Source organism: Coregonus clupeaformis, unplaced genomic scaffold (assembly GCF_020615455.1).
Source record: "Coregonus clupeaformis isolate EN_2021a unplaced genomic scaffold, ASM2061545v1 scaf1310, whole genome shotgun sequence".
In the NCBI taxonomy this organism is placed as follows: Eukaryota; Metazoa; Chordata; class Actinopteri; order Salmoniformes; family Salmonidae; genus Coregonus; species Coregonus clupeaformis.
The window spans coordinates 17,503-36,723 of NW_025534764.1; the positions used below are offsets into that span (position 1 = coordinate 17,503).

General features: G+C 41.3%; 1 protein-coding gene across 19 annotated transcripts in view; it reads left to right on the forward strand.

The window, feature by feature from the left end:
- The first annotated feature begins 731 nt into the window (after positions 1-731).
- LOC121543338 (neuronal cell adhesion molecule-like) overlaps positions 732-19,221 on the forward strand; it is a 29,442-nt gene continuing 10,952 nt past the window's right edge. For 8 of the 19 annotated variants that reach the window (XM_045217982.1, XM_045217983.1, XM_045217987.1 and 5 more), the window contains exons 1-20: positions 732-957; positions 1,505-1,522; positions 2,076-2,181; positions 2,956-3,149; positions 4,819-4,941; positions 5,173-5,343; positions 5,870-5,929; positions 7,559-7,670; positions 7,914-8,098; positions 9,017-9,148; positions 9,555-9,698; positions 9,904-10,015; positions 10,538-10,704; positions 13,463-13,610; positions 13,901-14,025; positions 16,036-16,065; positions 16,934-17,035; positions 17,467-17,664; positions 18,023-18,093; positions 18,265-18,490. In XM_045217982.1, the coding sequence (XP_045073917.1) occupies positions 864-957; positions 1,505-1,522; positions 2,076-2,181; positions 2,956-3,149; positions 4,819-4,941; positions 5,173-5,343; positions 5,870-5,929; positions 7,559-7,670; positions 7,914-8,098; positions 9,017-9,148; positions 9,555-9,698; positions 9,904-10,015; positions 10,538-10,704; positions 13,463-13,610; positions 13,901-14,025; positions 16,036-16,065; positions 16,934-17,035; positions 17,467-17,664; positions 18,023-18,093; positions 18,265-18,490 (2,518 nt within the window). In that variant the 5' untranslated portion in view covers positions 732-863. The remainder of the gene's footprint in view (positions 958-1,504; positions 1,523-2,075; positions 2,182-2,955; positions 3,150-4,818; positions 4,942-5,172; positions 5,344-5,869; positions 5,930-7,558; positions 7,671-7,913; positions 8,099-9,016; positions 9,149-9,554; positions 9,699-9,903; positions 10,016-10,537; positions 10,705-13,462; positions 13,611-13,900; positions 14,026-16,035; positions 16,066-16,933; positions 17,036-17,466; positions 17,665-18,022; positions 18,094-18,264; positions 18,491-19,221) is intronic. The other 11 variants (XM_045217985.1, XM_045217992.1, XM_045217996.1 and 8 more) reach the window with 5 other exon arrangements.

The window sequence follows — 19,221 nt, forward strand, 5'->3', positions numbered from 1 at the left end:
CATAGATGACCAGCAGGGTCAAATAATAATCACAGTGGTTGTAGAGGGTGCAACAGGTCAGCACCTCAGGAGTAAATGTCAGTTGGCTTTTCATAGCCAAGCATTCATAGGTCGAGACAGCAGCTGCAATAGAGAGGGAGAGAGAGAGGGAGGGAGGGAGAGAGGGAAAGGGAGAGAGAGGGTTGAAAACAGCAGGTCCGGGACAAGGTACCACATCCGGTGAACAGCGCACTCCTGTGGCCTGTGGTTACAGCCAAACACACTACAACCAGTCCAGTTCCATCCCTTACTGGAGCACACAGGCCTGCTGTACACTGTAGTGGTCATAGGTTGTCTTTGGCAGCTTAGTAAGGCTGGTCTTGGCGGTTTTCTGTTTTGTGGTTGTTTGAAGTTCTCTGTTGAATTGATGGGTTAAGAGAATCTAATGGTGTACATCGATTTCACTTTGCATTAATGTAATATCTTAAGTTGTCCTTGTCTATAACTGTTCTATACTTTCTCATGTATTTGTACGTTTTATGTGGACCCCAGGAAGAGTAGCTGCTGCATGTGCAGTGTCTAATGGAGATCCTAATGAACTAAACTAAACAGTTCTTCATCTCTCTCTCTCCCTTTCCCTCTCGCTCTCTCTCTCTCTCTGTCTCTCTCTCTCTCTCTCTCTCTCTCTCTCTCTCTCTCTCTCTCTCTCTCTCTCTCTCTCTCTCTCTCTCTCTCTCTCTCTCTATCAGCTGACTGGCTGGTGTGGTGGATGCCCTGCTTGTCCCTCACATAGTCCTGATTGTGGAGAGCTCTGACCAGGGGGAGGCCTTTAAACGTAACACGCCGGACCAGGGGGGAGGCCTTTTAACCTGACACACCGGACCATGGACAGGAAGAGGAAATGGGTGCTGAGCAGCGGTGCTTTGCTGGTGATATTCCTTGGTCACATGACCACAGCCTTAGAAGTGCCTCTTGACCGTAAGTACTGTAGGATATGGTGACTGTAGATCAGAATGTTCAGATTGTTCATAGAATTTAAGATGGTGACTCCCGCAATATTGAATGGGTACTGTATTTTTTTGTTACTGGAATTGTTTGTTTTCAGATTTCATGACATTACTGGTTACAAGTTAGTATGTACAGGGTTCGGAAGCATTCAGTCAATTAACCATAGATACAGTAGCTTCCTTCCAGTGACCTGCATCTCAACAACACTGCATGGTGACATGATATGCATGTTGGGACAGATCTCAGATGATGATACAGTTCAACCACAGTGAAGAGGAATCCTCTATTATTGTCTTGCCACATTGCATGCATCCCAAATGGCACCCTATTCCCTTTATAGTGCACTACTTCTGACCAGAGCCCTATAGACCCTGGTCAAAAGTAGTGCACTATATAGGGAATAGGGTGCCATTTTGGACTCAAACATTACCCACATTACCTTTATCTGCCTGTTGACTAATACTTAGCTTTCCTCACCTTCCTCACCATTTTATGACCATTCATGGGGGACAAAAAGCTAAGGTTCTGGAAGGATGTAAGTTATCAGTGCATTACTCTGTCTCTGCCGTGAGATGTAGTGTGGAGTGATGGAGTGTGGAGATCTTACTGTCGTGTGGATTGGAGTGACGTCGCTAAATTTGCATGTAGCTATTTGGCCCCCTGTGTTTACAAACAAGCTTTTTATTGATTTTTTATTTATTTCATGTTTGTCATTCATGTTTGAACCCTTTAATTGAATGGTAATACAATGATCGTCCATAAGTATAATAAGATGCAATGGTGATTTACATGTAGCATTGTGGTTGATAGTTACAGGAAGTGTTTGCTGCATCTTGTCCTGCTGAGTGCATGCTTCTTACTTTTCCTTCCATTTGATTTAATGCTGGCTAATGTGTTGCGTCTGCTTCTCTCTCTGAGTGAGTGTGTGTGTGTGTCTCTCTCTCTCACTATGTCTGTGTGTTTGTTTGTGTGTGTGTGTGTGTGTGTGTATGTGTGTGTGTCTGTGTCGCTATGTGTGTGTGCACATTGTGGAGTGAGGTGTGTGTAGATTTGCCTCTGTTTAACCCTCTCGTTACCCCTCCCTCCAGTACCACAGCCCCCCACTATAACCCACCAATCCCCTAAGGATTTCATCATCGACCCTCGGGAGAACATCCTCATCTACTGTGAGGCCAAAGGGAAGCCGCATCCCAGGTGAGTGGAATGCTGTGTGAATAAATCCCATTGAAGACCATTACCATAGAGACCCATCGTCCATCGCGTTAGTAACACTTAACTGCAACACCTGACTGAGCCTAACTGCCTACAGTTAAGTAGAAACTCCCTCTTGAGAGTCTCTACGCTCTTAGAAATAAAAGCTGCTATCTGGAGCCAAAAAGGGTTATTCGGCTGTTCCCATAGGAGAACCCTTTGAAGAACCCTTTAAGGTTACAGGTAAACCAATAGACACACCACCTTCAGTACTGACTCTCAAGTGGAGGGTTCTAAACCATTAGATACACCACCTTCAGGACTGACTCTCAAGTGGAGGGTTCTAAACCATTAGATACACCACTTTCAGTACTGACTCTCAAGTGGAGGGTTCTAAACCATTAGATACACCACCTTCAGGACTGACTCTCAAGTGGAGGGTTCTAAACCATTAGATACACCACCTTCAGGACTGACTCTCAAGTGGAGGGTTCTAAACCATTAGATACACCACCTTCAGTACTGACTCTCAAGTGGAGGGTTCTAAACCATTAGATACACCACCTTCAGGACTGACTCTCAAGTGGAGGGTTCTAAACCATTAGATACACCACCTTCAGTACTGACTCTCAAGTGGAGGGTTCTAAATGAGTCACATGAATCCCAATATTCAGCCCTATTCCATGAACTGGATACATGTCTAACCTCAATTAGATTTTCTACTGTACTCTACTCTACTCTACCGTACTCTACTTTAACCCCTTATGTTTCATCCAGCTTTTCCTGGACACGGAATGGGACGCATTTTGACGTGGAGAAGGACTCTAAGGTGTTGATGAAGCCGAGCTCAGGGACGCTGGTCATAGACATCAGTGGGGAGAAGGCTGAGGCCTACGAGGGGGTCTACCAGTGTACCGCACGCAACGAGCGCGGGACAGCTGTTTCCAACAACATCATCATCAGACAGTCCAGTAAGGACTGTTACTTCCAACTGTCACTGAGCCTGTCTTTACCCTGAACCTGTCTTTACCCTGAACCTGTTGTTACCCTGAGCCTGTCTTTACCCTGAGCCTCTTTACACTGAGCCTGTCTTTAACCTGAGCCTGTCTTTACCCTGAGCCTGTTGTTACTCTGAGCCTGTCTTTACCCTGAACCTGTCTTTACCCTGAGCCTGTCTTTAACCTGAGCCTCTTTACACTGAGCCTGTCTTTAACCTGAGCCTGTCTTTACCCTGAGCCTGTTGTTACTCTGAGCCTGTCTTTACCCTGAGCCTGTTGTTAACCTGAGCCTGTCTTTACCCTGAGCATGTCTTTACCCTGAGCCTGTCTTTACCCTGAGCCTGTTGTTAACCTGAGCCTGTCTTTACCCTGAGCATGTCTTTACCCTGAGCCTGTTGTTAACCTGAGCCTGTCTTTACCCTGAGCATGTCTTTACCCTGAGCCTGTCTTTACCCTGAGCCTGTCTTTACCCTGAGCCTGTCTTTAACCTGAGCCTCTTTACACTGAGCCTGTCTTTACCCTGAGCCTGTCTTTACCCTGAGCCTGTTATTACCCTGAGCCTGTTGTTACCCTGAGCCTATCTTTATTCCGAGCCTATCTTTAACCTGAGCCTGTCTTTAACCTGAGCCTGTCTTTAACCTGAGCATATCTTTAACCTGAGCATATCTTCAACCTGAGCCTGTCTTTACCCTGAGCCTGTCTTTAACCTGAGCCTGTCTTTAACCTGAGCCTGTATTTAACCTGAGCCAACTATAGTACAACTATTTTACCCTGGGATTCTAGTCATAACAAACACTTCTTCACTTTGTAAACTCTCCCTGAAGGGATGATGAATCTGTATTGAACAAGTATTATAATCAGCAGATCTTTACAGATTAGAGTTAACCATTCTGATATTTTAAAGACATAACTCCCTGCATTACATTTCAAACAGGGCCCCTCCCTCCCTGCAGTACATTTTAAACAGTGCCCCTCCCTCCCTGCAGTACATTTTAAACAGGGCCCCTCCCTCCCTGCAGTACATTTTAAACAGGGCCCATCCCTCCCTGCAGTACATTTTAAACAGGGACCCTACCTCCCTGCAGTACATTTTAAACATGGCCCCTACCTCCCTGCAGTACATTTTAAACAGGGCCCCTCCCTCCCTGCAGTACATTTTAAACAGGGCCCCTCCCTCCCTGCAGTACATTTTAAACAGGGCCCCTACCTCCCTGCAGTACATTTTAAACATGGCCCCTACCTCCCTGCAGTACATTTTAAACAGGGCCCCTCCCTCCCTGCAGTACATTTTAAACAGGGCCCCTCCCTCCCTGCAATATATTTTAAACAGGGCCCCTACCTCCCTGCAGTACATTTTAAACATGGCCCCTACCTCCCTGCGGTACATTTTAAACAGGGCCCCTCCCTCCCTGCAATACATTTTAAACAGGGCCCCTCCCTCCCTGCAGTACATTTTAAACAGGGCCCCTCCCTCCCTGCAGTACATTTTAAACAGGGTCCCTCCCTCCCCACAGTACATTTTAAACAGGGCCCCTCCCTCCCTGTAGTACATTTTAAACAGGGCCCCTCCCTCCCTGTAGTACATTTTAAACAGGGCCCCTACCTCACGGCTGTCTGTATGATGTGTGTTTGTGTGACACAGGGTCCCCCTTGTGGTCGAAGGAGAGGAACGAGGCAATCATGGTGCAGGTGGGGGTGTCTCTGGTCCTGCGGTGCCGACCCCCTGCAGGCCTGCCTCCTCCTATTATCTTCTGGATGGACAACAGTAAGTCTTCATGGGGTTTCATACGTTTATATATCACTGTTGTTTGTTGATTACATCAAGACAGTATGCTGTAAAGCCCAATTTTAGAAGTCTTATTGGTCGGACTGTGCAATACAATGTGTTTAGAGTTTATATAGAGGTTGTTTTTGGTTGTCAGCAAGCATAAATATTTAGTGTAATTGTATACAACCACCATGTGTAACATATTCATGTTTCCCCCCCCCCCTCCAGACTTCCAGCGCCTACCTCAGAACACACGTGTGTCCCAGGCGTTAAACGGGGACCTGTACTTCTCTAACGTCCTATTGGATGACACCAGGAACGACTACATCTGTTATGCCCGCTTCCCCCACACACAGACCATTCAGCAGAAACAACCCATCACTGTCAAAGTCCTGGACAGTAAGTGTCCATCCCACTCAGCACAGAGACTTTTAACCAGTCTCAGTGGGTTCCTAACCCTTAGATGTTTGCTGATCTGTAAGTTGGAAGCAATAAGGTGGAAGCTCCACCATTACACTGCTTATACCTATCAATACCCTTCAGATCAGCAAACAAGGGTTAGGGCCAAGGCAAAGGGAGCAAATTTGGGCAAGACGGTCTATGTCCTGGGCTGTCCCTGGGTTGTCTGGTTCTATCTGTGGTCTTAGTGGAAACCATGACATTCATTGTCATTGTATGTTTACATGTTTCTGTGCATCTCCACATTACCTTGTTTTGCAATATTTTAATATTGTGATCATTTTCTAGAGTATTTTTGTAATACTCACATCATTTGAATGTGTGATGCATTTTTTAAAACTGTCCTTTCATGTTGCTGTTGTTCGATGATCTCCCTTTCTCTGAACTGAATCTCCCCCATGGTTGTTCCCCTGTAGATGTCTAAGTAGTACTGCATGCTTCTGATACTTCTGATTGATTTTTACAGTGGATGCAATCAATGAAACTGTGGCAGCTATGTACAATTATACGAACGATTTATTTGTTGGTGAGTGCTGGTTTACCCCCTTACCCCAAAGTGAACCCAGCCCCATCCCAACTCCTCCTTTTAGTCTAACCTCACCTGAAATATACCTGACCCACCTGACTCCAACACCTGTTGTATAACCTACCTGGAATATACCTGACCCACCTGACTCCAACACCTGTTGTATAACCTACCTGGAATATACCTGACCCACCTGACTCTAACACCTGTTGTATAACCTACCTGGAATATACCTGACCCACCTGACTCCAACACCTGTTGCATAACCTACCTGGAATATACCTGACCCACCTGACTCCAACAACCTGTTGTATAACCTACCTGGAATATACCTGACCTGATAATCTACTCCCAACCTCCTCCTGTGTGACTAAATTAACATTTATAACATAATATTACAAAATAACATCAAACAATGTTAATTAAATTCCATAACTAAACCCTCTCCCTTTACGCTGTACTTTGTTAGCTTAGCATACCTTCTCACTTTGAAAACCAAATGTCTAAATGAAAGGTGGATTAATTTATAGAAAACCAATCAGGAAAAAGCAACCAATCAAATCCCTTTTCTTTACTGTAATGGATGTTCCTTTCTTTGGCTGGATATTCCTTCCAAAGCAATGGACATTAATCTACTAATGTTAACCATAGGCTGAGCATTAGCTTAGCATTATTCATAGTAAAAGGTATGCTCCTCCTAGTTTCAATTCAACACGTAACCCAATAGTTAGATGATGAAATCCAATGTGAAGCAAACAGCATATAGGACTAGTTTGATGAAACTCTTGCCTGACCCATAGGCAGTATTTACTCCCTCTTCTAGATCTTTCCATGTTATTTTAATGTAAGTCTCCGACCCTGAAAAAGGCATGCATGGAAAGATCATTAAACTCAATCTGTGTTCTGTCCATCAAATCAGCGGTTCACGTCAATGTGTTGTATACAGCACATTCCCCCCAGCTCTTCTCACTCAATCTAGTCTAATTATAAATTTACCCGGAAGAGATTTTCCAAGACCTTTCAGTAAGGGATTGCTTATGGCTGAAAATGTCAGAATCATAGCAACCGTAGCTAGCTTATGGCTAAAATCTGTCATATGATTATATCGAGGAAGGATACTAAGGGTGATGTGGTGGAAGGAAGCTCTAGGGGCAGTGAGAGATCCCTTGGTTGTCTTGGCAACGGATTGACGAAGGACGACCTGTCTCTCCAGGTGTTCTGTGTTTACTTTAGACCAGTGGCCATACTGTATATAGTGCACTATGCTGAATAGGGTGCTGTTTGGGAAGCAGCCTCTGATAGGGCCAACGTAGGGCCTGCCTGGCTACAGTTAAGTCATTATATATCCACTATCACAGTCCATAACAGCACGTGATATTACTACTATCCTTTAATAGTCTATATGTCGCTGGTGCTGGACTACTGGCTCTACGAACTGAACGGTCACAGCTAGCTACAGACAGTTATACCCTTTCCAATCCAGCAACTATGGTGGATATGTACCCACTACCCAGGTCAGGGAAGTACTACTCAGCTTGTCTCAGCTCGGCTTGGCTCAGTAGTGTGAACAGGGTATAAGAAACGTGTGGTTCTGGTGCTGAGATGGTTGTTTGCTGTCCTGTTCTCCAGACAGTCCATCGGGGGAGCGGCGACCCAGCTTCATGGCTCCTCTTGGGAAGAGCAGCACCCAGATGGCCCTGAGAGGAGGGGTTCTGGAGCTGGAGTGTATCGCTGAAGGACTGTAAGTACACCCACAACACTGCTTGAACAACACTGTTGTGCACAAGGTTTTGACTTCTGTTTTTGCACAAGGGCAGGTTGGTTTGTTTAGTCTTTGTATCTGACTGTTTCTGCATTCAGCAATACTACAAAACCAGGCTGGTTACCTAGACAACAGTTGACTAGCTGTCTGTCTGTTCTTTTTGGGAGATGACAATACACAGATATTGGTAAATTATTTCTTTTTTGTTGTTGTTTTTGCTAGCCCGACTCCGGAGGTGTCCTGGTATAAGGAGAGTGGCGACCTTCCTAGCAGCCGGATGTCCTTCCACAACTTCCAGAAGACGTTGAAGATCGCAGACGTGATGGAGGCGGACGCTGGGGACTACCGCTGCACTGCCAAGAACAGCCTAGGCTCCGCCCACCACATCATCAAAGTCAACGTCAAAGGTCTGTGACACAACGCAGAGTTAGGACTAGATGAAATATGTGGAGAAATGTTCCTGACACTGGTACCTTTACAGTGTTACCGTAACAGAAATGTTCCTGACACTAGTACCTTTACAGTGTTACCGTAACAGAAATGTTCCTGACACTAGTACCTTTACAGTGTTACCGTAACAGAAATGTTCCTGACACTAGTACCTTTACAGTGTTACCGTAACAGAAATGTTCCTGACACTAGTACCTTTACAGTGTTACCGTAACAGAAATGTTCCTGACACTAGTACCTTTACAGTGTTACCGTAACAGAAATGTTCCTGACACTAGTACCTTTACAGTGTTACCGTAACAGAAATGTTCCTGACACTAGTACCTTTACAGTGTTACCGTAACAGAAATGTTCCTGACACTAGTACCTTTACAGTGTTACCGTAACAGAAATGTTCCTGACACTGGTACCTTTACAGTGTGACCGTAACAGAAATGTTCCTAATACTAGTACCTTTACAGTGTTACCGTAACAGAAATGTTCCTGACACTGGTACCTTTACAGTGTTACCGTAACAGAAATGTTCCTGACACTGGTACCTTTACAGTGTTACCGTAACAGAAATGTTCCTGACACTAGTACCTTTACAGTGTTACCGTAACAGAAATGTTCCTGACACTAGTACCTTTACAGTGTTACCGTAACAGAAATGTTCCTGACACTGGTACCTTTACAGTGTTACCGTAACGTTCATAAACCATAGCTATTGATGTTCTTCGGCAGTGTTTGGTTGGATTTGAAAAGGTGTATTCTACAAGAAGGCCTATTTTGGATTTCAAGCCATTTCTGGTTGCTTAGGGAATTTCTGGCATGCAGATTAGGTCTGTCCCTCTCTCTCTCTCTTTCTCTGACTAACTTCCACCCCTCCCCCTCAGCGGCTCCATTCTGGATCAGTGCCCCCAGGAACCTGATACTGGCCCCCATGGAGACGGGCATCCTCACCTGCAGGGTCAATGGAGACCCCAAGCCCAAAATCACATGGTCCGTCAACGGAGTCCCCATCGAAAGTGAGTCTAGTCCACTTCCACCCTAGCCTGCGGCTCAACGGAACGAATCCTAACTGGAGAAATGCACACTAAAGCTTACATTTACATTTGAGTAATTTAGCAAACACTCTTATCCAGAGCGATTTATAGTCAGTGTGTTTCACAGTAGGTAGAACAGCAACAGAGCTCAGATACTTTTGCAGAAATCATTCATTGATGTCAATGAGAGATTTGCACGAAACATGGTGATGCACGCAAGTAGAGTATCCTATCTCAAGTTAGGATTCGTCCCCTATGTGACCAGAGCACACATCTATACGGTTTCATCTCTCTGTTGAGTATGAACATCCAGATGTGCAGGAGGAAGAGTGAACAGAGGATTGAATGTGTGACATACTTGTATATCCAGCCTGTGATCCCTTGATAGACTCTCCGAAGGACGTGAGTCGGAAGGTGGAGGACGACACAGTGATTCTGAGCGACGTCCAGACCGGCTCCAGCGCTGTCTACCAGTGCAACGCCTCCAATGAGTTTGGCTACCTGCTGGCTAATGCTTTTGTCAATGTGCTTGGTGAGTTACTGGAAACACAACCATTGAATCTGCCTTTTAGAATCAGGATATTGAGTCAATAAACAAAAAACAACTCTGAACTCTTGAGCTTTATAACTCTTGAACATTGTTTTGGCCAATGAGAGCATTTTGTGTTCGCTGCGTCATTCTCATGTCAAGGTATGGTATAGTAATCATTATCAATATTATTTGTTTCTGTTTTCAGCCGAAGCACCAAGGGTGCTGACTCCCCCCAACAACGTGTACCAGGTCATCACCAACAATCCTGCTTTACTGGACTGTGCCTCGTTCGGCTCACCCATACCAACCATCACATGGTTAGTCCATCAGACTCTAAGCATCGCAAGCCAGTCAGCCAGACTCTAGTCTCATAAGCCAGTTAGCCAGAGTCTCACAAGCCAGTCAGCCAGAGTCTAGTCTCATAAGCCAGTCAGCCAGAGTCTCGCAAGCCAGTCAGCCAGACTCTAAGTCTCCCATCTTGTTTGTAAAGTAGGTACAGTACATATCCAGTGGTTGCCCAGTAGCTTTTCCATGCTCTCAAAAACCTTTCTCACAAGAGACACCACGTAGGGATGTTGTAAAGGGCACTCTGTTAACACCACTCTGTTAACACCACTGCACTTCCTAATGGAGAACACTGAGGCTAGTGTGATCGTGAACAGAGGGCTGCTAATGAATATGACACAGTGTCCAGTAAAGTCCTACAGTCACAAACTGTTCTACATTATCTTCTCATAAGGAACTGAGCTGATGAAGTCTCACAGGGTCCTAGTGTTCTAGTGTGTTTCCTCTGATGAAGTCTCACAGGGTCCTAGTGTTCTAATGTGTTTCCTCTGCAGGTTTAAGGACAGCCAGACCAGTATCCTGAATAGAGACCCATATATGATCCATAATAACGGTACCTTAGAGATCAACGTAGCCCAGCCCCTGAACAGTGGCAAGTACACCTGTATAGCCTCCAACAACCTGGGAACCAAGGAGAACCATGTCTACCTAGAAGTCAAAGGTCAGACAAGCCTGCTCATAACCTGATTATAATGCTTTATGAATGTATTTATAGACACTTATAATGCATTATGAATGTAGTTATAGATGTTATAATCATTATGAATGTAGTTATAGATGTTATAATGCATTATGAATGTAGTTATATATGTTATAATGCTTTATGAATGTAGTTATAGATGTTTATGACCATCTATTATCACCTATGGCTATTTTGTGCATTATTGTTTATTATGCACATAGCTCATAAGGCGTCATGAATGCACTTATAATGCATTATGAATGTAGTTATAGACACTTATAATGCATTATGAATGTAGTTATATACACTTAGAATGCATTATGAATGTAGTTATATACACTTATAATGCATTATGAATGTAGTTATATACACTTATAATGCATTATGAATGTAGTTATAGACACTTATGATGCATTATGCCTGTAGTTATAGACACTTATAATGCATTATGAATGTCTTTATAGACACTTATAATGTATTATGAATGTATTTATAGACACTTATAATGCATTATGAATGTAGTTATAGATGTTATAATCCATTATGAATGTAGTTATAGATGTTATGATCCATTATGAATGTAGTTATAGATGTTATAATGCATTATGAATGTAGTTATAGATGTTATAATCCATTATGAATGTAGTTATAAATGTTATAATCCATTATGAATGTAGTTATATATGTTATGATCCATTATGAATGTAGTTATATACACTTATAATGCATTATGAATGTAGTTATATACACTTATAATGCATTATGAATGTAGTTATAGACACCTATGATGCATTATGCCTGTCGTTATAGACACTTATAATGCATTATGAATGTCTTTATAGACACTTATAATGTATTATGAATGTATTTATAGACACTTATAATGCATTATGAATGTAGTTATAGATGTTATAATCCATTATGAATGTAGTTATAGATGTTATGATCCATTATGCATGTAGTTATAGACACTTATAATGCATTATGAATGTAGTTATATACACTTATAATGCATTATGAATGTAGTTATAGACACTTATGATGCATTATGCCTGTAGTTATAGACACTTATAATGCATTATGAATGTCTTTATAGACACTTATAATGTATTATGAATGTATTTATAGACACTTATAATGCATTATGAATGTAGTTATAGATGTTATAATCCATTATGAATGTAGTTATAGATGTTATGATCCATTATGAATGTAGTTATAGATGTTATAATGCATTATGAATGTAGTTATAGATGTTATAATCCATTATGAATGTAGTTATAAATGTTATAATCCATTATGAATGTAGTTATAGATGTTATAATCCATTATGAATGTAGTTATAGATGTTATAATGCATCATGAATGTAGTTATATATGTTATAATGCTTTATGAATGTAGTTATAGATGTTTATGACCATCTATTATCACCTATGGCTATTTTGTGCATTATTGTTTATTATGCACATAGCTCATAAGGCGTCATGAATGCACTTATAATGCATTATGAATGTAGTTATAGACACTTATAATGCATTATGAATGTAGTTATATACACTTATAATGCATTATGAATGTAGTTATATACACTTATAATGCATTATGAATGTAGTTATAGACACTTATGATGCATTATGCCTGTAGTTATAGACACTTATAATGCATTATGAATGTCTTTATAGACACTTATAATGCATTATGAATGTAGTTATAGATGTTATAATCCATTATGAATGTAGTTATAGATGTTATGATCCATTATGAATGTAGTTATAGATGTTATAATGCATTATGAATGTAGTTATAGATGTTATAATCCATTATGAATGTAGTTATAAATGTTATAATCCATTATGAATGTAGTTATATATGTTATGATCCATTATGAATGTAGTTATATATGTTATAATGCATTATGAATGTAGTTATATATGTTATGATCCATTATGAATGTAGTTATATATGTTATAATGCATTATGAATGTAGTTATAGATGTTATAATCCATTATGAATGTATTTATAGATGTTATAATGCATCATGAATGTAGTTATATATGTTATAATGCTTTATGAATGTAGTTATAGATGTTTATGACCATCTATTATCACCTATGGCTATTTTGTGCATTATTGCTTATTATGCACATAGCTCATAAGGCGTCATGAATGCACTTATAATGCATTATGAATGTAGTTATAGACACTTATAATGCATTACGAATGTAGTTATATACACTTATAATGCATTATGAATGTCTTTATAGACACTTATAATGCATTATGAATGTAGTTATAGATGTTATAATCCATTATGAATGTAGTTATAGATGTTATGATCCATTATGAATGTAGTTATAGATGTTATAATGCATTATGAATGTAGTTATAGATGTTATAATCCATTATGAATGTAGTTATAAATGTTATAATCCATTATGAATGTAGTTATATATGTTATGATCCATTATGAATGTAGTTATATATGTTATAATGCATTATGAATGTAGTTATAGATGTTATAATCCATTATGAATGTAGTTATAGATGTTATAATGCATCATGAATGTAGTTATAGATGTTATAATCCATTATGAATTTAGTTATATATGTTATGATCCATTATTAATGTAGTTATAGATGTTGTAATGCATTATAAATGTAGTTATAGATGTTATAATGCATTATGAAGAGGGTATTCATAGGAAGTGTAACCATATGTGTGTATTTTCCTCCAGAGCCGACGAGGATCCTGGCCCAGCCAGAGTACATGGTGGTCCAGAGGAACAGGAAGGCAGTGTTTGAGTGTAAAGTAAAACACGACCCCACCCTCATCCCCACCATGACCTGGCTCAAAGACAACGGAGAGCTGCCTGACGACGAGAGGTACTGGAGACCATCTCCTCTATACACATGTTCTCTTTACAGACATGGGTCTGCTATAGGCCAGTGGTGGTCAACCCTCCTCCAGGAGAGATACCTCCATGATCCTCCATGATTCTGACACACCTCATTCTACTAATCAAACTGCTCCTCAGGCCCTTTATTAGCTGCATTAGGTGTGTTATAGCAGGGCTGGAGCAAAAGCCTGAAAAAAAAGAAGTATTTTAGTAAATGTATGGTTGGATGTTACTGTAAGCAGGATTGTCTGACTGTGTGTGGTGGTGTTTTGTTAGGTTCGTGGTGGACACTGACAGTCTGACCATCAAAGACGTGACAGAGGAGGACGAGGGAACCTACACCTGTGTCATGAACACCACCCTGGACCAGGACTCAGCTAGCGCCATGCTCACTGTCGTTGGTGGGTTTACCATTATACTTCACATGATGTTTACCTAACTTATCTTAGGAAATAAAACACATTCTATCATTTCCTTGTTATCTATATTCTATCTCCTTTACTTACCCTTATGACAAAGGATGTGTTTAGTCTCTGTGGTAGACAAGCTTGTTCTGAATAGTCTGCTAACATCTTTATTTACATACTTTGTAGTCTGATCCAACGCTCACATACAGTTGCAATACTAGAGTGTTGTAATATTGATGATTGACTATAGTAACAGTAGTATTTCATAACCAATACTAGTGTTGTAATACTGATGATTGACTATAGTAACAGTAGTATTTCATAACCAATACTAGTGTTGTAATACTGATGATTGACTATAGTAACAGTAGTATTTCATAACCAATACTAGTGTTGTAATACTGATGATTGACTATAGTAACAGTAGTATTTCATAACCAATACTAGAGTGTTGTAATATTGATGATTGACTATAGTAACAGTAGTATTTCATAACCAATACCAGTGTTGTAATACTGATGATTGACTATAGTAACAGTAGTATTTCATAACCAATACTAGTGTTGTAATACTGATGATTGACTATAGTAACAGTAGTATTTCATAACCAGTACTAGTGTTGTAATACTGATGATTGACTATAGTAACAGTAGTATTTCATAACCAATACTAGTGTTGTAATGCTGATTATTGACTATAGTAACAGTAGTATTTCATAACCAATACTAGAGTTTTGTAATACTGATGATTGACAATAGTAACAGTACTATTTCATAACCAATACTAGTGTTGTAATACTGATGTTTGACTATAGTATCATTAGTATTTAATAACCAATACTAGTGTTGTAATACTGATGATTGACTATAGTAACAGTAGTATTTCATAACCAATACTAGTGTTGTAATACTGATGTTTGACTATAGTAACAGTAGTATTTCATAACCAATACTAGTGTTGTAATACTGATGATTGACTATAGTAACAGTAGTATTTCATAACCAATACTAGTGTTGTAATACTGATGATTGACTATAGTAACAGTAGTATTTCATAACCAATACTAGAGTGTTGTAATACTGATGATTGACTATAGTAACAGTAGTATTTCATAACCAATACTAGTGTTGTAATACTGATGATTGACTATAGTAACAGTAGTATTTCATAACCAATACTAGAGTGTTGTAATACTGATGATTGACTATAGTAACAGTAGTATTTCATAACCAATACTAGTGTTGTAATACTGATGATTGACTATAGTAACAGTAGTATTTCATAACCAATACTAGTGTTGTAATACTGATGATTGACTATAGTAACAGTAGTATTTCATAACCAATACTAGAGTGTTGTAATACTGATGATTGACTATAGTAACAGTAGTATTTCATAACCAATACTAGAATGTTGTAATATTGATGATTGTCTATAGTAACAGTAGTATTTCATAACCAATACTAGTGCTGTAATACTGATGATTGACTATAGTAACAGTAGTATTTCATAACCAATACTAGTGTTGTAATACTGATGATTGACTATAGTAACAGTAGTATTTCATAACCAATACTAGTGTTGTAATACTGATGATTGACTATAGTAACAGTAGTATTTCATAACCAATACTAGTGTTGTAATACTGATGATTGACTATAGTAACAGTAGTATTTCATAACCAATACTAGTGTTGTAATACTGATGATTGACTATAGTAACAGTAGTATTTCATAACCAATACTAGTGTTGTAATACTGATGATTGACTATAGTAACAGTAGTATTTCATAACCAATACTAGTGTTGTAATACTGATGATTGACTATAGTAACAGTAGTATTTCATAACCAATACTAGTGTTGTAATACTGATGATTGACTATAGTAACAGTAGTATTTCATAACCTTACTGTTGCTGTGTAGTCTTATTCTCCCTCTCTCTCAGACCAATGTTGTGTCACTAACCTCTAACTCCTACCTTACGCCTGCCCTCGCTCTCTCAGAGGCTACTCCAACTCCTGCTATTGTCTACGGTAAACAACGCTGGCACTTTTGGCCGTATTAGCATTCCCACACCATCACCATCGTCATCATTCCTCATCCACTCCTCTCCCTCGGTCCTGAGTGTGTGAGAGCTGACCCTCACCCTTACTGTAACAGTCCTGAGTGTGTGAGAGCTGACCCTCACCCTTACTGTAACAGTCCTGAGTGTGTGAGAGCTGACCCTCACCCTTACTGTAACAGTCCTGAGTGTGTGAGAGCTGACCCTCACCCTTACTGTAATAGTCCTGAGTGTGAGAGCTGACCCTCACCCTTACTGTAACAGTCCTGAGTGTGTGAGAGCTGACCCTCACCCTTACTGTAACAGTCCTGAGTGTGTGAGAGCTGACCCTCACCCTTACTGTAATAGTCCTGAGTGTGTGAGAGCTGACCCTCACCCTTACTGTAACAGTCCTGAGTGTGTGAGAGCTGACCCTCACCCTTACTGTAACAGTCCTGAGTGTGTGAGAGCTGACCCTCACCCTTACTGTAACAGTCCTGAGTGTGTGAGAGCTGACCCTCACCCTTACTGTAACAGTCCTGACCGTTTTGTTAGCATGCTATGGCTCTGTTGTGATGCTCCTGCAGTGGCACATTGACAGACCGTGACCAGAGGGAACCAGTCTGTGTGTGTTTGAAGTGTCTGGTGTATCATTAGATTTATTCAGTAGTGTGATTATTATTATTATTAGTTCCTATGTCTGACTACTGTGTTTTGGGTTGGAGTTGTATCCTGCTCATTTTAGACTCGCGCTCAGTTAATCAGTTTATCAAACAAGGCATGCTGACTCCCACCACCCAAAGCATCAAGTGACCTTGTTGTTGTAGTGAGTGGTACTGACACCATGTTTTCCTCTCCAGAGGAACCGGACCCTCCTACAGACCTGGAGCTGACTGACCAGAGAGATAGGAGCGTCCAGCTCACCTGGATACCTGGAGACGAACACAACAGCCCTACACAGAGTACTGTATTATAATGAACACAACAGCCCTACACAGAGTACTGTATTATAATGAACACAACAGCCCTACACAGAGTACTGTATTATAATGAACACAGCAGCCCTACACAGAGTACTGTATTATAATGAACACAACAGCCCTACACAGAGTACTGTATTATAATGAACACAACAGCCCTACACAGAGTACTGTATTATAATGAACACAACAGCCCTACACAGAGTACTGTATTATAATGAACACAACAGCCCTACACAGAGTACTGTATTATAATGAACACAACAGCCCTACACAGAGTACTGTATTATAATGAACACAACAGGGTCACTACCAACAGGGTCAACAGGGTCACTACCAACCCAAGATCCTCCTTCGTGTTCTAACCCCTCCTCCATGTTCTAACCCCTCCTCCATGTTGTCTCCCCTCCCAGAGTTCCTGGTCCAGTATGAGGATCTGCTCCACCAGGCTGGGGTGTGGCACAACCTGACAGAGGTGGAGGGCACCAAGACCACGGCCCACCTGGACCTGTCCCCCTACGTCTACTACTCCTTCAGGGTGCTGGCCATGAACCATGTGGGCCACAGCCAGCCCAGCCAGCCCTCCAGGCAGTACAGGACCAACCCTGCAGGTAAAACTATACTGTGGATCTTAGTTTATTAAACCATGTGGGCCACAGCCAGCCCAGCCAACCCTCCAGGCAGTACAGGACCAACCCTGCAGGTAAAACTATACTGTGGATCTTAGTTTATTGTCAAAGAAATGCAAATGGTCTGTTCTAAAACTGTAGAAGTGTTAGAGGTAGGGATGACTAGTGTTGAAGAGTAGGTTGGTCAGAAGTGTTAGGGTGAGAGGTAGGGATGGCTATAGAGTAAGATGGTCAGAAGTGTTAGAGTGAGAGGTAGGGATGGCTATAGAGTAAGATGGTGTGATGTACACTGTAGAGAAGAGGTTTGGTCTGATCTGTGATCTGTTTGTGACTCTGTTAGCTCCAGCTGAGAATCCAACAGATGTCCAAGGTGTTGGAACTGAACATAATAACTTAGTCATCTCATGGAAGGTAAGATATGCTCCATCTAAAGTATAATCAGTATCATTAGTCCTAATTCAGCAGCCTGCAGTGGATCAGTTTGAGTATTCCTGACCCTATTCATGGTGTCACCATATCACTATAATCCCAGTGATTCCAAGACCCCTCTTCCCCTCTTCCCCTCTAATCTCTCTCCCATAGGAGCTGACAGGCCTCCAGTCCAACGGGCCAGGACTACAGTACAAGGTGAACTGGAGACAGAAGGTTGTGGAGGAGGACTGGTCTTCTGAGACCGTGGCAAATGCCTCCAAGTATGTGGTGTCAGGCACGCCCACTTTCGTACCCTACGAGGTCAAAGTTCAGGCGGTGAACGACTATGGAAACGGACCAGCGCCTGAGACAGTGGTGGGATACTCTGGAGAGGACGGTGAGTATTGTATTGTGTGTGTGTGTGTGTGTTTGTGTATGTGTCTGTGTGTGTGTGTGTGTTTGTGTGTAGAGAGGACTGTGAGTACTACTACTGTACATGAGGAGGTTGTGAATGGAGAGAGCAATGGTCTTTTTCAGAGCCATGCATCACTACCTAGAGTATGTGGACAACTACAAATATCTAGGTGTCTGGTTAGACTGTAAACTCTCCTTCCAGACTCACATTAAGAATCTCCAATCCAAAGTTAAATCTAGAATCGGTTTCCTATTTCGCAACAAAGCCTCCTTCACTCATGCTGCCAAACATGCCCTCGTAAAACTGACTATCCTACCGATCCTTGACTTCGGCGATGTCATTTACAAAATAGCCTCCAACACTCTACTCAGCAAATTGGATGTAGTCTATCACAGTGCCATCCGTTTTGTCTCCAAAGCCCCATATAATACCCACCACTGTGACCTGTACGCTCTTGTTGGCTGGTCCTCACTACATATTCGTCGCCAAACCCACTGGCTCCAGGCCATCTATAAATCACTGCTAGGCAAATCCCCGCCTTATCTTAGCTCATTGGTCACCATAGCAACACCCACCCGTAGTCTGCGCTCCAGCGGGTATATCTCACTGGTCATCCCCAAAGCCAACACCTCCTTTGGCCGCAATTCCTTCCAGTTCTCTGCTGCAAATGACTGGAACAAATTGCAAAAATCTCTGAAGCTGGAGACACTTAT